The sequence below is a fragment of the Narcine bancroftii genome, chromosome 9 (assembly GCF_036971445.1).
Source record: "Narcine bancroftii isolate sNarBan1 chromosome 9, sNarBan1.hap1, whole genome shotgun sequence".
NCBI classification, from domain to species: Eukaryota; Metazoa; Chordata; class Chondrichthyes; order Torpediniformes; family Narcinidae; genus Narcine; species Narcine bancroftii.
This window is the reverse complement of record NC_091477.1, coordinates 117,620,725-117,645,150: the sequence shown is the minus strand read 5'-3', so window position 1 is coordinate 117,645,150 and position 24,426 is coordinate 117,620,725. Positions and strand designations below refer to the sequence as shown.

General features: G+C 43.0%; 2 protein-coding genes across 6 annotated transcripts in view; one reads left to right on the top strand and one right to left on the bottom strand.

Moving 5' to 3' along the window:
• Window positions 1–24,426, bottom strand: part of LOC138742700 (mediator of RNA polymerase II transcription subunit 12-like protein) — a 404,210-nt gene that overhangs the window by 167,717 nt on the left and 212,067 nt on the right. The gene's annotated exons all lie outside the window — the stretch shown is intronic.
• On the top strand, window positions 549–8,827 carry LOC138742701 (P2Y purinoceptor 14-like). Of its 2 annotated transcripts, none has more exons than XM_069897454.1 (2): window positions 549–645; window positions 5,868–8,827. In XM_069897454.1, the coding sequence occupies exons 1-2, from the start codon at window positions 627–629 to the stop codon at window positions 6,968–6,970; spliced, it is 1,122 nt and encodes a 373-aa protein (XP_069753555.1). In that variant the 5' UTR covers window positions 549–626; the 3' UTR covers window positions 6,971–8,827. The 2 variants fall into 2 exon arrangements, with proteins under 2 accessions (XP_069753555.1, XP_069753556.1); XM_069897455.1 differs by having other exon boundaries at window positions 561–706.

The following is a 24,426-nucleotide window of genomic DNA, read 5'->3' as shown; positions in this document are numbered from 1 at the left end:
GGGGGAGCTTTTTCCACATAGAGAGTGGCGGGAGTGTGGAACAAGCTGCCAGCTGAAGTGGTGAATGCAGGTTCAATTTTGGCATTGAAGAAACATTTCAATGGAAAGGAGGAGTATGGAGGGATATGGTCTGGGTACAGGTAAGTGGCACTAGGCAGAATAATAGACTAATAGGGCCAAATGGCCTGTTTCTGTATTTCTATATTGTCCTAAGTATACAGCAAATACAACACACTTCAGAACACAAAGATTAGAGAGAGAGAGATTGGTGAGATCAGTGAGAACACTGCTGCACTTTTTAAATCTGCTGCCAAAATAAATAGCAGCACTTGGACCTGAAAGGGAACTCGGTCTCTCTCCCCATAGATGCTGCTGGCCCGCATAGAGTTTGCATCATCTTCTAAATTTCTTTCTGATTTCCAGCAAATGCGTGTTTATTTCTATTTCAATTTACAGGTGAGCGCTGGCAATTACTTAGCTCAGGTTCACTCTATGGCGGGTTTGATTAAAACTCAGGAAGTAACAACTTCCTCAAAACCTCATGACTGCTGAGATACTCTGCATGTTGCCTGCTGCTCATCTGCTCAGTGAAGATTCTGAAGGAAGATGAAAGCTTGATCTTTTCTATGGCTCCAGTAGTTTTAGGTTGGTATTGTGCATCGGTGTAAAGGAAACGTGGAAAAGAATATCTTGGTCAAGGGCTGAAGTAAGTTTTGAGTTTCAATTGAATTTTTCCCCCCCATGAAGTGTTTTTTTCCATAAAATGTTAAAACAAAGGGGTTACTGTAGGAGAGAAAGTTGAAAATATGATGTTATCTTTACAACTTGGTTCCCACCCCCCCCCACCCCACCCCAACCCCTGTGTGACACAATTAACGGGTCTGAATTCAAAGAATGCAATTAGATAAATGTCTGCCCACTATTGCTAATTGGAATATGTTTCAATATGCTGGAAAAAACAGAAGCTGAAGTAATGCAATATTATTTCGAAAATACAACGCCTAAAGCTTTGTTTTTGAGCTTACAAAGCGGTATTTGCCAATCTTCCTGTACACAAAGTCTGAGTGACAAGTTGAATTGATTTGCTGATTTACTGAAAGAGGGAGGAGGAGGACGTGGAGACGAACAGATCAAGAGAGTGAATGGAATGAAAGATACACACTGTGGATTCTCAGCAGTCAGTTGGTTGTTTGCTTTCGAGATTCACAAGGATACAACTGGGACTGGTGGGGGGATGCTTAGGAGACACGCCATAGGTTGGGTCTTTTCTCCCTGGTGTAGGAAGAGAGGGGAGACGTTTATAAAATCATGAGAGCCATAAATAAGGTAAATAGTTATCGGCTTCGACCCTTGGAGAAGGCGAACCCGAAACTAGAGGGGATAGATTGAAGATAAGATGGGAAAGCTTTAAAAGGTACCTGGAAGGGCAGCTTCAGTGCAGGTGGGTGGTGGCGTTTGGCACAGTGGCCTTCTTTGGTCACTGAGTACTGGAGCATTGAGTGCACTCAATGGCACAAGGACAGCTTCTTCCCCTCTGCCATCAGATTCCTGAATTAACAATGAACCACAGACACTGCCTCACCTTGACTTTTTCTGGAACTATTTTTATTTATTTTGTAAGGTGGTTTATATAAATGCTTGCACTGTGGTGGCAAAATTCTGATTCTACAACAGGACGGAACACTGGTACCGATCACCCAACTATAGAAAAGATATCGGAAAGGGTGCATAAGATTCACGAAAAAGTGTCCAAGATTGCTAGGCTTGAATTGTAAAGTGAGGTGGGGGGGGGGGGGGGGGGGGCGTGCTGGAAAGGCTGGGACCTTTCTCCCCTAAGCGGAGAAGGCTAAAGTGGATTTTATTAAATCATGATGGGTAATAGATAGAAAAGGATTGGAGGGATAGCAGCTAAATGGGACTAGTCCAGGTCAGCAACTTGGTCAGCATGGATGCATTGGAGCAAAGTGCCTGTTCCCGATCTGCATAACTCAGTGATTTTCCATCTGCTTTCAATTGTTTTCCCAAATACATCAATGAGATGAGCTCTTGAGCTCTTCTGATTAAGGCACTTGTTGTAAATGCTGGGATGGCAAGACACAAGCTTCATCCAATGCAGAATTCATGGATCTGACATCATCCAGGAGTGTAAAAGGGCTGAACTGTCAGAGTTGTGGAGGCCAAATTTGAGCGCAGTTTTGGTCAACTAAATACAAGAAAGACATCAATAAAATTGAAAGAGGGCAGAGGAGATTTACTAGGATGTTGCTGGGACTTGAAGAACTGAGTTACAGGGAACAGGTTAGGAATTTATTCTGTGGAGCACAGAAGGGAAGATTTGATAGATATATAGAAAATTATGATGGGTATAGATAAATGCAAGCAGGCTTTTCCTCTGAGGTTAGGTGAAATTAAAAACTAGAGGACATAGAGCAAGGTTTAACAAGGGGAAAGGTTTAGGGGGAACATCATGGATAACTTCTCGCAGAGAGTGGTGGGAGTGTGGAATAAGTGGCCAGTTGAATTGGTAAAATGTTTGGCTCAATTTTGACAATTAATAACCATTTGGACAGGTAGATGGATGGGAGGGGTATGGAAGTTGCGGGGCGGTCAGTGGGACTAGGCAGATAGTTTGGCACAGAGTAAAAGGGCCTCTTTCTATTCTGTCCTATGGGATGGGGAGTGAATGTCGAGGAGGAAATGGGAGAAGAAGGTATTGTTCTGACTACTAAGAAACTAGGAAGCAGCAGGCAACATCCCGACAGCAGAGAGGGTCGAGAGAGGGGGGAGAAAGGTGGCCAGTGAGACAGACCGATATATCAGACGATGTCCAGCAATCTGATAGGGTTGAGAGAGAGGGTTAAGCAATGGCTGGTTTCAGGGAACAATGTAGAGTAATGAAATATTGAACCCACGACATGAGAATAAAGACAAAGTGGATTGCACTATGGGGCTGTCGACAGTTTTGGTTCTTTGTCAATGTTTGGAGACAAGAACATTCACTCACACCAAATCAACACTGGTGAATCACTATCCACAAGAAAGGTAAATTTCTTGCTTACTCCCCAATATGCTCTGCCTGCTCTTTTACCCTCTACAGTTGGGTGAATACCAGGAAAAGTAGTTAATCCAGGATTCCCGTGCTTTTTCCCCTCACTAACAACAGTATCATTTGGATTCTGTTGAGAGGGGGAAGGGTGGTCTTTCAGAAAAATCCGCAGAAGCTGTACCCAGGTCCGTGGGACATTGGTACACTGATTGGTTCTGATGCACAGCTGGAGCGGGGGTGGGGGTGGACGAGGGGCATGGATGGCAGAGACAAATAGAGTTTTAGTGATAGGATACTCAATAGTTAGAGGAGCAGACACAAATTTTGCAGACATGAACGAGGCTCTAGGTTACAGTCAGAGTGTCAGGGTCAAGGTTATATCTGAGCAGCTGGTGAAGAGTGAGTAGTCAGAAGGTATTGTATGCATTGATAACCAACGACATAGGTAGGTAAAGGGATGAAGTCCTGCAGAGTGAATGTAGTGAGCTAGACAGAAGGTTAATAAGCAAGATCTCTGGTTTACTCGATGCCATAAGGTTGTGAAAGTAAGAACAGGAGGATAAGGCAGATGAACTTACGGCTGAGAAACTGGTTCAGGACGGAGGGATTCAGGTTAATGGATCAGTGAGATTTCTTCTCCGCCAGAGGTAACCTGTACAATCCAACTATGGAACAGTAGAAGCCACAGTTCTCCCTGTTCCAATGGCCTGAGTCATTGCACTTGGTTTCTCTATGCCCAGATTCTGCCTGCCTGGATGTGCATTTCCAAATTTAATTTAATTTAGACATACAGCACAGTAACAGGCCCACCCAGCCCAAGAGCCTGTACCACCCAATTGCACCCAATTGACTTACAACCATGGTACTTCTTTGAAAGGTGAGAGGAAACCAGAGCTCCCGGAGGAAATGCACGCAGACACGGGGAGAACATACAAACACCTCACAGACAGCACCGGATTTGAACCCAGGTTTCTGGTGCTGTAATACTGTTATGCCAACCACTACACTAAACATTCTGTGGGCTTTTATTACGTCCTTGACATCCCACAGCATAGAAACAGGCCATTCAGCCCACAATTCACGCTTGCTTATCACTGGTCCCATGGAGGTGCATAAAGTGAGTGCCAATTTCCGAGGGAAGACAATTTTAGAACTAGAGGGGATAGGCTAAAGCTGAGAGGGGGGAGATTTAACAGGGACCTGGGAGTCAACTTTTATACTATGAAGCAGTCCATATATGGAATACTCTGTCCATGTCTGGATTACACTCTGGATTAGAGTTCCATGGAGTTCACTTAACTAGTAACCTATCTTGGACTCTCAACATCCCCTCACTTCTTAGGATGGCGCAACAGTGACTGAACTTCCTGAGAAGACTGAAGCAGGCAAGGCTACTGGCCACCATCATGTCAACCTTCTACATGAGCTCTATTGAGAGCGTCCTGGCCGGCTGCATCACAGTGTGGTATGGTTACTGCAGAAAATGGATTGGAGGTCAATCCACAGGACCACAAGGAGTGGCAGAGAAGATCACTGGAGTCACCCTCCCTGCCAGTGATGTGATCTTCTGGAATTGTTGTCTGAAGAGGTAGCGCAAAATCATTAAGGACTCCTTATCACCTACTCACAGTATCTTTCAGCTGCTCCCATCAGGGAAGAGGTACAGCACACTTATGGCATCATGAAGAGAGCACATCAGCATCTCTACTTCCTCAGGAGTTTGCTAAGGTTCGGTATGATACTGGCAAATTTCTAAGGTGTGTGATGGAAAGTGTGCTGACTGGCTGCATCACAGTCTGGTACGGGGACACCCCTGAACAAAAAGCCCTGAGAAAAGTGGTGGACGCAGCCCAGGACTTCACAGGTAAAACCCTCCCCATTCTCAAAAACATCTACAGGGAACACTACTGCCAGAGAGCAGCAGCAATCATTCAAGGATCCACACCACCCAGCACACACTCTGTTCTCACTGCTACCATCAGGAAAGAAATACACATTCGGAGCATCAGGAGCTCGGATGGGTGAGCGGGCGGGATCAGGTGGTAAGTCCTGAGGAAGTAGAGACGCTGACGTGCTCTCTTCACGATGCCATTTGTGTGCTGTTCTCTTCCCCGATGGGAGCAGCTGAAAGATACTGTGTGTAGGTGATAAGGAGTCCTTAATGATTTTGCGCTACCTCTTCAGACAACAATTCCAGAAGATCACATCACTGGCGGGGAGGGTGACTCCAGTGATCTTCTCTGCCACTCCTTGTGGTCCTGTGAATTGACCTCCAATCCATTTTTCTGTAGTAACCATACCACACTGTGATGCAGCCGGCCAGGACGCTCTCAATAGAGGTCTTGTAGAAGGTTGGGAGCTTGGTTCTCGGAAAGAAGGATGGCCTGGGCATAGGGTGCTCAGATCTTAGATGGAAGGACAGCTGGGGTGTGGGGAGCTCGGATGTATGTTTGGCTGGCCAGGACCGGGTGGTAATTCCGTGGCTGGAGCATCGGGCACTCCGGAGGGCAGGCGGCCTGGTTCACACTAACACTCCGCTAATTTTACTTCCCTCAACACAGCCACATGCGCTATAATCATGCAATTACAAGCCACAGCCATTATAACTACCATTGTGAGCACAGGCTCGTACAATTCCTGACTCAGCCAACATATTTCTGCAAGGCGCATATTTTATGGCAAAGTGCACCATGGGCTCGCGAGCTGCAGTTTGTCGAGGGTCTGTTCTCTTGCGATATAAGCTTCTATTTGCTCTCTGATCCCATTTTGTTGATGGAATAAATCTAATTCCTAATTTCTCATTCTCTTTTTATTCATTCAGAAATGAATAACAGCACAATCTTTCCCATCAAGAAATGCAGTGATTTGCGTGACCCTACTGTGACCAAAGTGATCTTCCCTATTTTATACATCTTTGTCTTCCTTGGAGGATTTCTGCTGAACATGCTGGCTGCCTGGATCTTCTGCCACATTCCAAATCAGTCCAGCTTTGTGATTTACCTCAAGAACATCGTTGCCGCTGATCTGTTGTTCATGCTTACGCTGCCGTTCAAAATCATCTCCGATTCAAATCTTGGGTCCTGGAAGGTGAAAGCATTTGTGTGCCGTTACTCTGCTGTGTTCTTCTACAACAGCATGTACATCAGCGTAATCTTCCTCGGCCTGATCAGCCTCGACCGGTTCTTGAAGATCGTTCAACCTCGGAAGGGTACATGCATGCAGAAAGGCACATTTGCCAGGGTGGTCAGTGGGGGATGTTGGGTTTTTATTCTGGCTTTTGCATTGCCAAACATCATTCTGACCAACCAGGTTCCCACAGAGAAAAATGTGTCAAGCTGTCTGAAGTTGAAAAGCAAAGTTGGAGTCATCTGGCACCGAATTGTAGTTTTCCAGAGTAATGGCATTTTCTGGATTGTTTTGGTCTTCCTCACTTTGTGTTACTTAGCCATCTTAAAGAAAATGTACTGGTCCAACCAGAAATTCCAGAAGGACTCCAGCATCGTGATAAAGAAAGCCAACCGCAACATCTTCAGCATCCTGGGGGTCTTCTGCATTTGCTTTGTACCATATCATTTTATCAGGATCCCATATGACAACAGCCGATTGACTAGTGACTGTACAACACAAAACAAACTGTACTACACTAAACAGGCCACTCTGCTCCTGTGCGCATGTAATGTTTGCCTTGATCCTATCATCTACTTCCTCCTGTGCAAGTCTTTCACCAGACTTCTGCGCAGAAAGTTGAAGATCAAACGGAGCCTGAACCTCACCCAGCATAAAGCTCAGAATAAGCCACAGTCAAGCCATACCTCCATTCCATCCCCCGAGACCAGCAAGGTGGTCGTCGAACTTGTTAAAGCAAATTCTCTCCCATTTACCTCCAATGTGGGTTCTCAGAAACCAAAAGTCCACAAGAAATAGGAGCAGGAATAGGCCATTCAGCCCATTGAGTCTGCCCCACCATTCACTCATGAGCTGATCCATTTTCCCACTCAGCCCCACTGCCTGGCCTTCTCTCCGTAACATTTGATGCCCTGGCTAATCAAGAAGCTATTGATCTCTGCCACAAATACACCCAATAACCTGGCCTCCACAACTGCCTATGGCAACAAATTCCACAGATTCACCATCATTTCAGATCAACATACCATGGCAGGGCAGCAGTAGTTGCAACATCATCCATCCAAAGTCAGCCAAATGTGCATAAAATAATTGATAACAGCCAGCATTTTTTAACCACCCATCACGGAGAGCCACTTCTTTCCCCAAATGGCTCCTGCTGAATACACATCGTTTAGTTTCTTGCATTTTCTTACAATAATCAGATCAGATACTCTTTATTGTTATGTAATAAACCAGAAATGTATTATTACACAAAATTGCCTTTTGTCTCCCATAATGCAGACAAAGATCCACCATTAGTTTGGCACGGTACCCCTTACAATCAGAGAGTGGTAAAAGACAGTCACCGTGTCCGTGGATTTGCCTCCAGCGCTCCTGCAGCCTCTGTCAGCTGCACCAGACTCCAGTTCAGTGCAAACCATCAGCAACCTGAGCCCAGATCCAAACCTCTGACACGATGAGGAAGCCTTCAGCGCCCGGGGCACTTCAAAGCCCTTCTCGTCCTCAGCACCCTCTCGAATGCTGGTTCCGATACCTGATCCTCATGAGCCAGTCACCAGCAGCACGCAGCCTGGTAGGAGTCCTGCGACCTCAGCACCAGCAGCCTGGTGGGAGTCCTGCGACCTCGGCACCAGCAGTCCGCAACCTGTGTGGGTTCCTCATCCACAAGTCACCAGCAGCTCACCGCCTATGTGCGCCCTTCAGCTGAAGAGCCCCTCGGTAGTCTGCCGCCATGGTCAGCATCCTTAGAGTCGTCTCATCTGCTTCTTCTTCTCAACAAAGTGGTTTTCCCCCTGTTACTGGTGCCCATTGCTCCCCCAAAGACTGCACCCCTCAAGGCCACTGCTGAATGCAGGTGCTGCTATCTTGGGCCCCGACCCCCTTGGTCGTTGGATTTCAAATAAAACACTGTTGTCTCTTTTAACAGGTTGTTTAAAACAGCCTGTACAAAGCCGAACACAGTTGGACTGGGCTGTAGGATCCACAGGGGAATGCTGTGTCTCCATTCCCCGTTGTCCCCAACTCTGCAGCGGCAGCACCGACATTTTTTTTGTCTTCTCATAAGTCCTTTCATAGTTCATTCTCAAATGATCAAGAAAGCAATAATGAAGCAAATTTATTTCCTTATACCATTCGTTAGCCACCAAAAATGGCTTGCTGTCAACCAGGTCATGATGTTCCTAATGGGGTCATGAGCCAAAAGTTTTAGTTTGCTACAGCTCACCAAGGAGGATTCCAAAACCACCGGAAGAACACAATAGAATGAGGAATCTGTCATTTGGCTTCCCAATTCAAACACAAGCAGGCGGGACCAGCGTTGGTGGGGACTTGAGGTCGGAGCATTGTAAGGTAAAAACATCATGAGATGGGACTGGAGAAGGAGTCACCCAGTACTAAGGAGTAACAGGATGCAGGTGTGACCTTGTACGCTCAAGATAAGTTTGGCACTAACAAGCTGATGAGCAGCAGACTAACAGAGAAGGGTAGCAACAGCTTATTCATTGGACTGTGTAATGGTATGATCATTTACTAAGTGTGTGTCCTGAGGTATAAAAAAACACCACTTGCTGATATTGTTAGAATGCGCCTTCTCCAACTAACACTGTTAGTTGCAAGTGTTACAATTCGGTAATAAAGAACCTTGATTTCGACTCAGTCTGGTGTCTGACTCACTCATTCTCGAACAAAGCAGACCTAACAGCATCCAAGTTGGGTCAAAAGGATTGTTTCTGTGCTCTCTGAGTCTGACTTGATGGTTGACTTGCCCTTTCCCTCTTCTCCACTTTTGTGCCAGGTCTGTTGAAATTTCATTTCCCTTTCGGTCCAGAAACATAATGAATAACTCCAAGGCAGAACTCTCGCCAAAGCGAGATAGTTGAGAAATACAGAGATGGGAACGTGAACCCCATTGACTCTTCAGTACCTGACTCAGGGACCACTGAGTCCTACTGATTAATGGATGGGAAAGGCTTGAAGGAAATTATTCCTTGGATGGTGAAGGATGTGATCTGAGATTACAAGAGGAACTGGGAAAGTGGGCCAAGGAATGGCAGATGGCACTTTTCCCAGTTAAACCATGGCAGGACACACAAGAGAGTGTCGTAGAACAGAGGGAACTGAATTGAATTGCTTCTTGTCACATGTACCAAGATGCAATAAAAAGCTTTGTTTTGCATTCTTTTCAGGCAAATCAACCCATTTAGCAGGTAATGTAATAAGGAAAAATTTAAAAATGAAATAAAACAACAGAGTATAGGTGCTCTGTGGTCAGTAAGGGACTACTTAGGATGGTATATGAGTGGGGAATAAAAATGGTTGAGAACCACTGGTATAGAGAAAATTATAGTGAAAAAAAATAGTGCAAGGGCATCATCTATTGCCAGTGAGGAGTCCATTTAAGAGTCTGATAACAACAGGAAAGAAACTGATCTTGAAATTGGAGGTTTATGTTTTTTTTAAGCACGTTCAGCTTCACGGAGAGCCAGGGACAGGAAAGATTTCAGGGTAGAGGTACGTAGTTGCATGAATGTGGCAATGCAGGTAAACGTGGGAGTAAAAGCAGCGATTGGCACACTTTCCCTCATTGATCAAAGCGTCGAGTAGGGGTAGGGGTGTCTTGTCACAACAGTACAGGATGTTGTTGAGAGCACTCTTGGGAGAAACGTGCACAGATCTAATCGCCCAGCGATAAGAAATATATCATTAAGATAAGAAGGGTGCAGAAAATGTTCACAAGATTTTTTTTTTAAATGTAAATGTTTTAAATTTAGACAGAACATGCCCTTCCAGCCCACAAGCCCATCTTGTCCAAATATCCCAATCCACCTACGCATTAGGGTTAGGGTTACATTTTGAACGGTGGGAGAAAGCCAAAGCACGCAGAAGAAACCCACACAGACACAGGGGGCGACCTACAAACCCCCTTCACAGACAGCGCTGGACTTTTACTGGGACTGGCGGACTCGAACTGTAAGGAGAGACTGGATAGGCTGGGTCCTTTTTTCCCCGGAGCATAGGAGGCCGAGGAGGGAACCTTGAAGAGGTTTATAAAATCAGTGAAGTAACAGACAAGGTAAATAGTCACACTCTTTTTTTATTTTCCCAGGAGGGGAATCCTAAGACTAGAGGGTATAGATTTAAGGAGAGAGGGGAAAGATTTAGAAAGAAGCTGAGGGGTACTTTCTTCACATAGAGGTTAGTTGGAATGAGTAGCCAGAGGAAATGGTAGAGGTAGGGATAACTGTAATGTTCAAGTGCCATTTAGTTATGTACATGGATAGTAAATATTTAGAGGCATACGAGCTGAATGCAGATATCCTAGCTAGTCAAGAACCTCTGCCTTAAATTCACCCAATTACCTGGCGTCTGCAATTGCCTGTGTCAATAAATTCCATAGATTTACCACCCTCTAACTGAAGAAATTCCTATACATCTCTGACATTGTACCCTCTTGTCCTACACTCTCCAACCACGGGAAACATCCTTTCTACGTCTACTCTGTCCACACCTTTCAACTGTCAAAACATTTCAATGAAATCCTCCCCATTCTCCTAAATTCCAATGAGTTCAGACCATGAGTTGTCAAACGCTCCTCATATGATAACCCTTTCATTTCCAGAACCATTCTTGTGAACCACCTCGAACCCACTCTAACGTCAGCACACTCTTTCATAAATGAGGAGCCCAAAACTGCTCACAATGCTCCATGTGAGGTCTCACCGGGGCCTTATAAATTCCCTCCTCTTGTATTCTATTCCTCTTGAAATGAACGCCAAATTTGTCGACTCAATCTGCAACTTTAACCAGGCCAGATCCATGAGTCCTAGACACTTATGCAGAAGATATGATTAGAAAGAAAAACAAGTTGGTAGATATTGATACACTTTGGACCACTGCATGAAATTTTTGGCATCAAATTAACCTCATTAGAAAATGTAGAGAGAAGATTTTCTCACAATAAAGTGGTTCTTTATGAGAAACAAATGTTAAGGGATTTGGACTCATTAAGTGCCAAGGGATATGTAGTGACAGTTTACTTTGATTCTTACCCTATTAGTAATAACAAAATATACAGTGAGGATTATTGTCACAGGATACAGGGCAATTAAAGGAAAAATGTGAGATACTGTGAAGGCTGAAAATCTTGAAGCTTAAATTGATGGAAGTAAGCATATATATGGCATTATTTAACCTGAAATAACTATGTAAGTTAGAGATGAAACTATCTTGGAGAAGCAGAGACAGGTGGGAGGGTTGGAAGTAAAACTCAAAAGTCTGCAGACCGAGGCTGAAGTAAAAACGCAAGGCTGGATAAACTCAGCAAGTGAAACAGTCTAACTTATCTAACAAAGATAAAGGTGAATAACCAATGTTTTGGGCTTGAGTCCTTCATCAAGGGTTAGAAGAAACTTTTTCTCTTGTCTTCTGGGAAAATATCACTCAGAATAGATTTGTCATGCTCAAACTCATGAATCATGAAATGAAATGGTTAACCTGATACAGAAGTGCATTATTGCTATTAACAATATTGGTACATCTTGTCATGGAAAATAAACCCATAGTTCATTCTTGGTTCAAGTAATCCAACCTGCTGCCTCTCATTACATTTTTTTCCCAAATAAACCTCAGACAGCAAAACAATTGTCTCGTAATCTTGAAGTGCATGTATACAGCATTAGACTTAATTGCAACAGTATGATTGAATTTTCTTAAACATTGAGACATTAATGTGTGCAAATGGCAGTTTGTTGTTCCAAGCACTCAATTTCAAAAAGAGTGCGGAATTGAAAATGATGCCGATTTAGAACATTACGTTATTTTTCAAGGAGAATCTCGGGATTTTTATACTGCAAATGGTTAATATAAATATCTGCATATATTTTAATGTTGCCAGTTACAGAATGACCCAGTCCAAGATTACTCCCAGATTGATTCCTAAATTGAACAGGCTGGTTTTGAAGGAGATTGTACAGTTGGTAGAATGAGAAATAGTCTTATTGAAAATATAAAATCCGTTAACCAGAATTCGAGCAACCGACAGCCTCAAGTAACCGGCAAGAAAATGGTGGAAAGTAAATAAGTTAAAAAAAAGGTTCAAAATTGGCACCCCCTACAGTCAGTTCACCAATCCACACATCATGCAATTTCAAGCAACAGGCAAATTCACTTGTCCAGCATCTACTCATCTCCATAGGTGCCAGATACAGGGTTTTTTAAACTGTATATAAAATACTTGTAGACCATCTAATAACCATATAACCATTTACGGAGCAGAAACAGGCCATGTTGGCCTTTCGAGTCCACACCGGTTCACTGATTTTGTGCGCCCTCTTCAGGCGTTGGTGATTTTAAGTGCAGTGTATCTTTGAGAATTTTAACATCTATCCATAGCTACTCTGTACTTTGGATGTGAAATCTCTTAGTGGAATGGTTTTGATACTGTTTCATCTGGATCAATTGGCTAAGTGGTCAATGTTCTATGATAAGACTCTCTCTGGTCAGGGCTAAGGGAAATAAATTGCTTCACTCAAATTGCTGTTGATCCTTGGAATTCCAAGCCCCGAAGGACTATGAACGCTCATTCACTTGCACAATCTACTGTTGATCAATAGGACTCACTCACCTGGAATCAAGGATGTAGATGTGGAGCAGGTAGATGAGATTGATTAAGAGTATCAGTTATGAATACCTGAGGAAATTTGGGGGCCGTGTCACCAACCGATGCATCTGGTTCCTAGCAACATTAATCTGGTTATCTGTAGTCTTTGTTAAAATTCAAATTTCCCACTGTGCAACCCATAAATTAGCATTGAGCCTCATTTGACATTTATTATTAGCATCTGAACTGTTTCTTGTGGGGAATGGCTAAACGTACTTAAATATCTTTTTTCTTTCTAAATTCAGACATACAGCATGAGCCCATGCCACCAAAATACCACAACAGAATCATCAAATTAACCTACAACCCCCTAACATTTTAAAGGGTGGGAGGAAACCAGAACACCCAGAGGAAGCCCAACCAGACACGAGGAGAACATACAAACTCCTTACAGTGACAGCCAGATTCAAACCTGGGTTGTTGGCATTGTAATAGAATGGCCAATATATTTCTTTCATGCAATGTTACATGACCAAACAACTTTTTTCATGATTTATTTTTAGGGAAAAAAAAAGTATTTTCAATTGTGTGGATATTACAGATAAGATCAGAATTCAATGTCGATTGCTCATTGCCCTTGAGAAGTATAATGGTGGGACACCTTGCTGAAGCACAAGAATCCTCTGAACAAAGTTCTGCCAGTGTTGTTGAGGAGAAACTTGTCAAATTTAGACTCAGCAAAGATGAATGATATATTCCCAAATGAGAAAAGATACACAACTTTGAGAACTTAACCATGTTGGACAATGACCTCAATGCGCATATCCTAGCTAGTGATAGAAGCCATGGGTTTGGGAGGAAGTTGAGACAAGAAACCAGAATGTATTTTCAAAATGGCAGTGACTCTTAACAGAGGAAATTAATACTAATGTGGTTCTAATATGGCAGGGTACTTCAATCTGGATGGCTCAAGCTTCAGTGCCTTTGAGATGTATTCATCTAGATGTATGAAGAAGGTTCCATCATATACTTTGTAGATGGCAGATAGAGTTTAGGGCAGTGGTTCTCAACCTTTTTCTTTCCTCTCACATCCCACTTTAAGTCATCCCGGTGCCATCAGTGCTCTGTGATTAGTAAGGGATTGCGTAAGGTCGTATGTGAAAAGGTTGAGAATCACTGCTCTAGAGCTAATGGTTACTGAAATATTTTACTCAAGAAAAATTGGCATTGGCCCATTTCCTTTTGTGCACATAACGAGTCAATGAGGGACGATTAAAACAGTGGTTTACAAACTTTTTCTTTCCACTCACATACCACCTTAAGCAATCCCTTACTAATCACAGAGCATCTACGGCATAGGAAATACTTAAAGTGGGATGTGAGTGGAAAGAAAAAGGTTGAGAACCACTGGTCAAGAGATGAATCCCCACCGAGTTGCTGCCACATTGATATAATTAGACTAGTGTTTCCAGACAATAGTCTCAGGACAAGAATAAATTCCTGACAGTTGCTAACTCAGCCTGCGACACCACAGGCACCAGACTTCACTCCATCGAGGACATCTACATGAGGCGGTGTCTTAAAAAAGCCGCCTCTTTCCTCAAAGACCCCCACCACCCAGGCCATGCCCTCTTCACTCTGCCACCATCAGGAAAAAGGTACAGGGGCGTAAATTAAGGCACTCAGCGGCACAAAGACTGCTTCTTCCCCTCCGTCATCAGATTCCTCAATAATGAACCAAAGACATTGCCTTATTTTTCATGCTCTTATTATTTTTATTTATAGTAATGTTGTAAGATGGTTTGCACTATGTACTACGGTGCTGCCACAAAACACCAAATTTCATGACTTGTTCTTGACAATTGATTCTGATTCTGAAATTTAGAGAAGATTAGATGCTCAATTTCTGATTTGAATTTTCAAACACTGTGTGGACCCTTTTTGAATTATTTTTATAATCTTTGATTTGTTATGAAGGTAGAAATGTTGACTAATGAGGTCATTGATCTCTCTGATAAAAATTGTCTTATTTTTGGCCAAACAGCTTCTTTCTTGGTTGTGGGTTTAGATTTTCCTTTTATTTATAATAAAATATAAATATAATATAATCTGATTAAAATGTGGAGTATCTTGGATGAAATGATATGATTTAAGTGTAATGTATCTTTTTGACTGTTAACATCTGCTCTGCATTTTTGGATGAAAATGTTCTATGCTAATAAAAATATTATAAAAGAAAAGATTATCGTAAAATTTTACCTAAACATCTCTAGTGCTGTCCTGGCCCACCCATGTTAAAGCAATGACCAAATGCACCAGCACCTCTACTTTCTCAGAAGTCTGAGGATATTTTGGCATCTCACTTGCACCCCCTTCACAACTTCCATTGAAAGGATCCTATCAGTACGCATTGTTGCGCTGTAAAGGACCTGCTCCAACCAAGACAACAAGAAACTGCAGATGATGTGAATGCAGTTCGGGTCACACACCACCCCTGCCCTTCATCGACATCTCGCACTGCCTTAGAAAAGCAGCCAACATATTAAAGGACTAGTTCCACCCCGGCCACTCTCTCTCCACTCCCTTCCCATTGGGAAGAAGATTCATAATCGTGTGAGGTCATGCACCATCTGATTCAAAGCATTATCAGATACCGGAATGAACATCATAACAGTAAAATAATGTCATCTTTGTCCTGTGCCATCTGATCTCTCTCTATAACTCCACACTTCTGTACTGTGTCTTACTTACTACCAGATGTCTAGCTGGAATGCTTCCAAAATGTTCTTTTAGTGCATCTTAATATATGTGCAATAAACTTGGACTTAAACATAATTGATGAGACACAGGTTCATATCGAGACAGGGAGTCGAGGCAAAACCAAAATGGACTTGCCACTGCTGGCTGGAGATGATTGTAAATGTTTCAGCCACAACTTCAGCACACACAAGCAAGACCCTTCAACAGGAAACATCAATTCTACTTCTCTTCACCCAAAAGGTGCTCAACCTGCTGAGTTATTTTTTTACTTTAGATTTCTAGCATTTGTCGATTTATTTTTTTCTCTCGTTTTCCTTGCTGATTGCAACAGAGAATTGAACCAGGTTCACCATCCCATTGGATGCCATGTGACCTGCTGAGTTTCTCCAGCATGTTTATGTAGAGTGGAACCCTGATTTAATGAAATTCAGATACAACGCGATGAGACAATGGACCCCAAGGCATGTGCCGCTTAACATCCACGTTCCCTGCTTTGAGATAGGGCGTTAAGTGTGCCCATTTTAATAGATACAGTACCAGGGATGACCACCCTGTGGCGCAGCAGATGTTTAGACGTGGCGCGTCCAAATGATTAAGGTTGGGCATTCATCACATGATGGTGGGGTGAGTTCTGCTGAACAGTAAGGGGGGTGGGGGGGTTCCTGCCGCAATTGATGTGTGTATATATTGTACACAGTGATACCCCGATTTAGCACAATGCAAATTTTTTGGACCCCAACTATCACGTTATAACGGGGTTCCACTGAATTACACTTGACCTACTGATCCACAACAACTATCCATTTGCACCAGCCATTCCCACCTCTTTTTGGCTATGGCCCCATTAGAACTCTGCTCAAAATTTATAGGCCCCCTTCCCTGTAAAGCAGAAGTTTAGTTGGTTTCTTCCATACTTCTCTTCTACCGACTACATAAGAAATATTTTATGATTTCCATCGGTGGCCCCTTTAAATGTGTGGTGGCCCCTGTCGTGAATAGATGATTTACGTGGACTCTACATTAATTGCATTCATTTTTATTCTCTCCACATTCCTGTAACTCCCACCACATTCTACAGCTCCATTGTTTCATCTTGTATTTGTATTGGTGAGTTCTAAAGACAACGCATGGATGAAGGAAAAGGTTCTCTACTTTAAAGTTGTTAAAAACAGAAGAAGAGAAATGCCATGAGGCTGCAAGTCTCCATTACAGGTCCAGCATACAGTGGGTCCTGCCGTGTCAACTGCTGGTGGAAGCCAAGTATAATCAAACAATAAGGCGTTGCTAGTTGGTTGCAACCATTATCACTACCATTGCATCCACCACACACTATCACCAAACCTACAAATCTGCACATCTCAGGCATTTGAGAAGAAACTAGAGCAAATGGAGAAAATATACAATACCACAGGAAGAACATGCAAACACCACACAGATGAACACCAGAGATTAGGGCTGAACCTAGGTCACGAGCTGTGGGTCAGCAGTTCTACTCGCTATGCCTCTACACTCACCGAAGAGACAAATGAGAATTGACCCTGTTATGAGCCCAGACGACCCCAAAACCCAGCAGCAATAAAAATTCACCAAGTCAATGGTTACTTAAACAAACGTTGCTTTTAATTTTCTTTAAACATAATAACAAGTTCAAACTATTAACTTAACTTAACCTAATTTAACTCCCTTCTAATTCTAAAAGCACATGTATGTAGTGTTTATATGTTCAGGAAACTTTGTTTCACAGTCCAATCATTCACTTTTCACTTCTCCAAGTTCACTAGTATCAGGTAATTCATATACTGTGCACAGAATTTAACATTTATGAATCTTCACCAGGCTCTGGTGCTTAAAGATAAATGGTTACTGCTCAGGAAGGTTCTTGTTGGGGGGTGGGGGGGGGGGGGGGGTGGAAACGGCGTGCCACCTGATGATGTGTGATTAGATTGATAATCCCTGCTTTCCACAAAAAAGTTGAGAAAAAGTGACAAAAAAAGGTTATAAAAGTTACAGAAAATATATGCAAGAATTGTCTGAAGACATATAGAAGACATCAACAATGCCACCAAAGAAGGATAAAGGCCTTACTGCTGTACAAGGAACCTAGCAAGAAACCGAGCAAGAAAAGGAAGAGAGGCCTAGCTTAAGACAAGATCCTGGAGCTGTCCGCAAGGTAATATCTAAAGGAGAGGCCAGAAGCCAGGGAGACCTTGGACACTGCTGCACAAGGCCTCCCCCGACAATGGCTATCGACATTGGGTAAAGAAATGACTCTGTGCATGCGCGACTCCTCGAGCATGCGCAGAGCACAAAAAAAATTGAGGAAATTTTTTAAAAAGATTCCAGACACTCATAGCTCCAGTGATCATGAAGAAGACTTGGAAAAGCAAAGGAAAGAACAAGAACAACCAACAATCAAGAAAAAAGCAGAAAAAGAATGAAGGGGGAGTGGATGGCCTTGTGTTAAACAGAATGGGAGTCACAGGGGTATGGGGAAATAAGGAAAGAGGAGAATGGGACCAATGAAGTGAAACATTAAAGTCTGCAGACATTGGGATCATAGTAAAATCATGAAAATTCTGCAAGAACTCAGCAGGTCCTGCAGCATCCATAGGAGGTTCAGGCCTCAGCCCTTCTTCAAGGTATATGCAAAAGGCAGGCAGGTGCCTGAATAAAAATCCAGGAGTAGGAGCACAAGCCAACAGACAAGAAGCAATCATTGGACATGGACAGAAGATCATGAGAGGAAAGGTGAGAATTAATAGGGGGAGAGGAGTTGACTCTGAGAACGCAGAGCTGGAGAAAAGGAAATGGAACGGAGGAATCATCCAACCATTATTATCAAACTTGACTCATCCACCATCCTACCTTTACCATCAAGCCTGGCACATCCATTGTTCTCCCATGAAGCCATAGAATCAATGTTGACTCGATGACAGGGATCTTGGGAGGAAACCAAAATAGGTCATGCATTCAGAACCGTTCCAGCTGATCAATTTAAGTTTATTGCTGCATGGGTTTCTTCTGAGTGGTTGTTTCACCCCTCCCGCCCCACCACAGTCAAAAGACACGTTGGTAGATTAATTAGTTGCTGTAAGTTACCTCTGGAAAAGAGTAATGGAAAAAGAACAAAGGAGAGTTGATACAAGGAGCTAAGGAGATGGGAACTGGAACATGTATCATTGCTCTGCCGGAACCTGCAGTGGTCAATACTCCCTTTCTGTGCTGATATCAGTAGAAGGAATGACTGTTGTCAATAATTGACCTTGCTCTATCAGAATAAATCATACTGCATAGCTGACATTTCTACTTCCTGTCTTCTGGTCTCTTTGAATGCTTGGACTAGCTTTAGTGGTGAATGTTTAAGAATTCTTTGCATATTTTGATCATTGGATCTTCACAAGTTTAACCAATGGTTTACATATTAGAAAATATTGTTCCCAAAGCCATGCAGGTTTGTTGGTTATATTAATGATAGGAAGGAGTGCCCTCTGTAGGATTCCTGGTCAGGAACAGGGCTACGGAAGGTGATGAATGCACCTCAGAACAGACACAAATTTCTCGCTCTCACGGAGTCCATGTACGTCTCCCATTTCCTAAGAAAGGCAACCAACATACAGAAGGGCCCATCATACCTCGGGCACACTCTCTTCCTGCTCCTCTCATCGTGAACAAGGCTCAAAAATATCAAATCATACACCTACAGGCTTAAAGACAGTTTCTTACCCGCAAACATCAGGCTCTTTCAGATTTCAGATTTCTTGAATGAATCCCACAACCCTTAGTACTGGTGCTCCTCAGAGCTGTGTAGCTCAGCCCGTTTCTGTTCACACTACTGACCCACGAATGCATCAACAGATCCAGCTCCAACAGTGTCATCCAGTTTGCAGATGACACAACAGTAGTTGGCCTCATCAGCAACAACGAGGAGTCAAACTATAGAGAAGAGGTGGAAAATCTCCTGATAAGGTGAGAGAGTAACAGCCCGAGTCTCAATGTGGACAAAACGAAGGAGACGATCATAACTTCAGGAGGACAGGGAGCAACCACCCTCCACTACACATCAATAACTCTGTAGTGGAGAGAGTGGAGAGAACTGAGTTACTTGGAATTAACTTAACTAGTGACCTAATGTGGGTGCACAACATCTCACTTGTCAGGAAGGTTGTATTGGAGGATTTAAACCATGTTCTTTGCTCCTGCAAGGCTGAGAATCAGTAACCTGCTTGAGACTCAGCAGACATAAGCTAAATTCCACCATGGGGCCCAGAGATGCAGTTACCTGACAAAAAGACATCTGTGTACCAAGAACATTTAATCTTCCTGCTTGTTTTGGTCACAGTCTTTCAGGCAGAGACCTAACCTTGACACAAAATAAACCATTGTATTCAAAGTTGTGAGAGATGAGTAAAACTGATATAAAACTATGAAGATGAGGAAACTAATATAGATATATGGGTAAATGAATAAAGCCAGTATGAACAGGATAAGAAATGGATATTAGAATGTAGGAAGCAGAGTCAGTCTGAGTAAGATAAGAATCTTCTAGCCTAGACAGAATCAGCAAGTTCACCTTATGAATGAGATAAGGATAGACAATAGATAATATAGGAAGTAGAGTGAATAAGATAAGGGTCTCCTAGCCCCAAACAGAATTACCAAGTTCTGCATATGAAATTAGTAAGCCCTTAGACAGTATTAGCAAGTTCTGCATATGAAGAGGTTGTAGCCCTGAGAGTTGGGAAGGTGTAAATTAGAACAAAGACATAATGACATGATGAGACACCAACAGGATACCCCCTGGTCCTCCAAGTTCACAAACAGCAAGTAGATAGGCAGGATTGCCTAATGCCAAACCTATCCAGGAGGCAGAAGAATGTAAGGGGGAGGGTATTCCTATACTGTATAAAAGTTGGGTGAGCCCCAGTGTATGTGTGTATTCCCAGGGTAAGGGGAAGCACCCAACTTTGAATTGATGTATAATAAATGTTCTATGTTCTCAATTTTTCTCTCGAACAATTTCTGTGAAGGTACTTCTGTTTCTAACAAAGTGATAAGCTGAAAGCTGTGTTATTCAATAGAAGCCTAGGCATCTTAGCTTGATCACTTATCTTTCTTTTTGTGCTGGGAATAGGTGCTTGGGTAAGCAGTTTTTGGGTAATATAAGCCATGGTCCTGCTGCTGAAGTTTGAGACTCTCTGAGGGGTGGAAACGTCTCTCAGCAAGAAGAAGAACTTCTAGAGTCCAACCAACGTCCCGGTCGGGGGAGGTGGACAACCTACTACAGGTGTGCGGTCGTTGCCTCAGCAGTTGGGACCAGTCCAGGCATTGATAAGTATAATTGGGAAGGTCTTGCATATTGTTGTTTGAAATCAGCTTTAGATTTTGTAATAAAGATTTGTATAAACTGAAGTGCTCTCGGCATGTGTCTCTGTTTTCTTTCGGTATCTCAAACACTGTGACCAATCTAAAATGAACAAAGTGAGAGGTAAAAGTTTACCCAGGACAAAGGCGCAACTCCAACTGTACATCCTGAGAAGACTGAAGTGGACAAGGCCACCATTATGTCAACTGTTGTGTATATACTCACACAATTAAGACTCGGAGACGTGATGCTTTCTCATCCTTTACTTCTATTAGTCTAACATGGGAGTCATGAGGGCAGGCTTATACCCAACACTCTTTCCTCCCCATGCAGTAAATGTTGACTGCACCCCTTCGAACAAATAAGATTACATCGGGCCCAGGACAACAAGTGAGAATTAGAATACATCTCACGAGTGATTATTATTAGAAAAGGGAAGGTATTTAATAATAATCAGGGCACATGGTCCTTAAAGCGTTCAGGTGGTCTTCTTTCTCTTTTGGACCGCCTCGGCGTGGTTTGCTGCACCAGTCTGTGCTCGGGACCTGTAGATAGTCAGGTCGGCGGTCAAGTTGGTGGCCACTGCCCGCATTTGCTGACCTTTGGCAGCAACTGCCCATCTTCGCTGCCCCCCTGGCTGCTTGTCTCATTTATATGACTTCTCACTGGACTGCTTTGACTCTGCAACCGGTCACTGCCCCCCCCCCCCCCACCCTCGATCTGAGGGGGAGGATGGTCAGGCAGGTCACGGCAGGTCTGATTCCACCTCCTCCAATTCGTGAGGCCGTTCATGGACCTTAGTGTCAGTCAATGCTCGTATTTAGTCAATGTGTCGCTTCCACAATCTGTCCCCCACTAGAACAAACTATGAGCAGGAGCTCGGAGCAGAATCTTTATATTGTCTATAATCTTGTACCATAACTCTCTCACCCACTTCCAGTGTTCTAGGTGAGGTTTGTGGCGATGCTGTTTTTGCAATTAGAAACTCAGATCTGGACGATCTGTGGACAGCCTGGTCCACAGGTTGCGGCCAAACATTAGTTCTGCTGGGGTGCATTTTGTGGTAGAATGTGGCATGTTTCTGTACCCCAATAGAAAATCTACAATTTTGTGTGTCCAGGAAGCATTTAGAAGTTTCATGTTTTCATTGCTTTTATACAAAACCTTCTGCCTCCCCATTAGTACTTGGGTGATAGGGTGTCTGATATTGTTGTCGCGCATACATTTTTTAAAATGTTCTGATGTAAATTGAGGCCCATTGTCCATCACTAATTCATGAGGCAATCCATAAATGGCAAAGATAATTCATAAGACAGTCAATCATGGGATCTCCTTTGGTATTTTTCAGCTGTGAAACTACTGGCCATTTGGACTGTGTGTCCACAGCAATGAGGAAAGCCTCACCCATGAATGGTCCAGCGAAGTCTGGTGTGGAGGTGCCAAAGCACCAGACTAGAAAAGGCTACAGACAGTTGTAAACTCACCCAGCACCATCATGGGCATTAGTGTTCATTCCATTAAGGGCATCTTCAAGAGGCAATGATGCATGGTACGATAAGCCCCAATTATAAGGATTTTTTTTTTCATTTTTCCTGCAGAAATAGCATGACATATTGAAGGCAAAAGGCAATTCAGAACCTTCCAGACAGGTTGAAAGATAGACTCCAATATCTTTATTCAGAAAGGGAGTAAAATAATAAACTCTCAGCAAACCACTCATTGGTCTGATGGATTAACTGCATTTAACATCCATTTAATTTCTTTCAAGGAATTTCCACCGACAAAATAAAAAATAAAAAATAAATTCTTCAGGAAGACAAACCAGGGAAGGACTTGCACGGTAGAGCACTGTGGATTGCGGTAAAACAGGGGGAAACTTGTAATACAGTTATGTAATTCCTCAAAAGGGATGTCCACTGTTAGATAGGGTCATAAAGAGGGTTTTTGGCATATTAGCCTTAATAAAATAAATTACAGTAGAAGTCCAAATATCTTTATGCCATAAATCCGGACCACCCAGAATCTGGACTTTTCAAAACACAAACTTCTATAATGTAGCGGTCTTTCGTGTGTGCATGTGCATGCATTCATAAGCGCCAAAGATGCACAACGGCAACAAGTAACTGCTCGTTTTGACCAACAAAGCATGATGTATTTGCTAATGAATAAACTACCAAATTTTACCTGTTTATTTCTTCTTTATTCCTCCTTAAATACAAATTTAAAAAATACTGCCCAAGAATCTGAAAATCCAGACAAACCCAAACCCTGAGCAGTCCAGATTTTTTTTTTAAACTTGTACTGTATTTAGTGCAAGAGCTGGGATGTTATGATGAAATTGCATGGGTTATTGGTGAGACCACATTTCATGTATGCAGTTGAGGTCATCTATCCACAGAAGAGGTACAAATAGTGTAAATGCAGGGATTTTCCACTGAGGTTAGATGAGGATCAGGGTTAAGAGTGAAAGGGGAAATGTTTAACAGGAACATTAGAGGGAACTTCTTCACTCAGTAGATAGTGAGAGCGGTACGAGCTATCAGCGGAAGTGGAGAATGTGGGATCAATTTTGACATGTAAGAGAAGATTGGATCAGTACATTGGTCAGGAGAGGTATGGAGGGCTATTGTTCAGGTGCAGGTTAATGGGTCTAGCTGGAATAATAGCTCAGTAAACTAGAGGGGGTGAAGGGCCCTGTTTCTCTGCTGTCTAAAAGTGTGAGTTTTCCCCTTTCTTTATGGCCTGTCTGTCTCCTCCAACGGTCAAAGTGACAGTCAGTAAAAGTATCTACCAAAACCATCCTCTTATGTGCTGCAATAAGTGTTTAACACTCAACAGTGGTGCAAACAGGAATTTTGAGTTCAACATATCTGTATCTCTGTTTCTGAGCCTTCTCCTATCCTTGGTCCACACCTGCCAACATAGTCTTCAATTCATTTCTTCCGGATACATCAATTCATCAATCATGTTCATTTCTACCACCGTTTATGGGGGCAGGTCCCATATTCCAACTCTTGATGGCCAGAAATGGCAATCACTGAGATTGTCGATGCACCGAGTTCTTACAGCAGATTGTCTGTTCCAATATTATAACAATTCCTTATACAAAGACCTTCATTATCACAGAATTACTTTCCACGAGGAATAAAAATAAATTAATACAAATTTATTACAATTCATGCACAAAATTGCTGGAGAAATTCAGCAGATCCCACAGCGCCCATAGGAAACCAAGATATACAACCAATACTCGAGGCCTGAGCCTTTCATCAAGGAATGAGCAAAAAGTAGGCAGGTAACTGAATAAAAGAGTGGGAGGGGAGTAGGGTAGCAGGGAGAGGAGCACAGGCCAACAGGCAAAATGGGTGGGTGGGTGGACACATTGTTAAGAGGGCAGGAGAGAAAAGCTGAGAACTGATCATGGTGGGGAGGGGGGTGTAGCTCTGTCAATGCAGAGCTGGAGAAAAGGAGACAGAGGGACAGAAGAATCAAGAGGGACAAGGAGAGGGGAGCTGGAAGAAAGGAGACAATTGG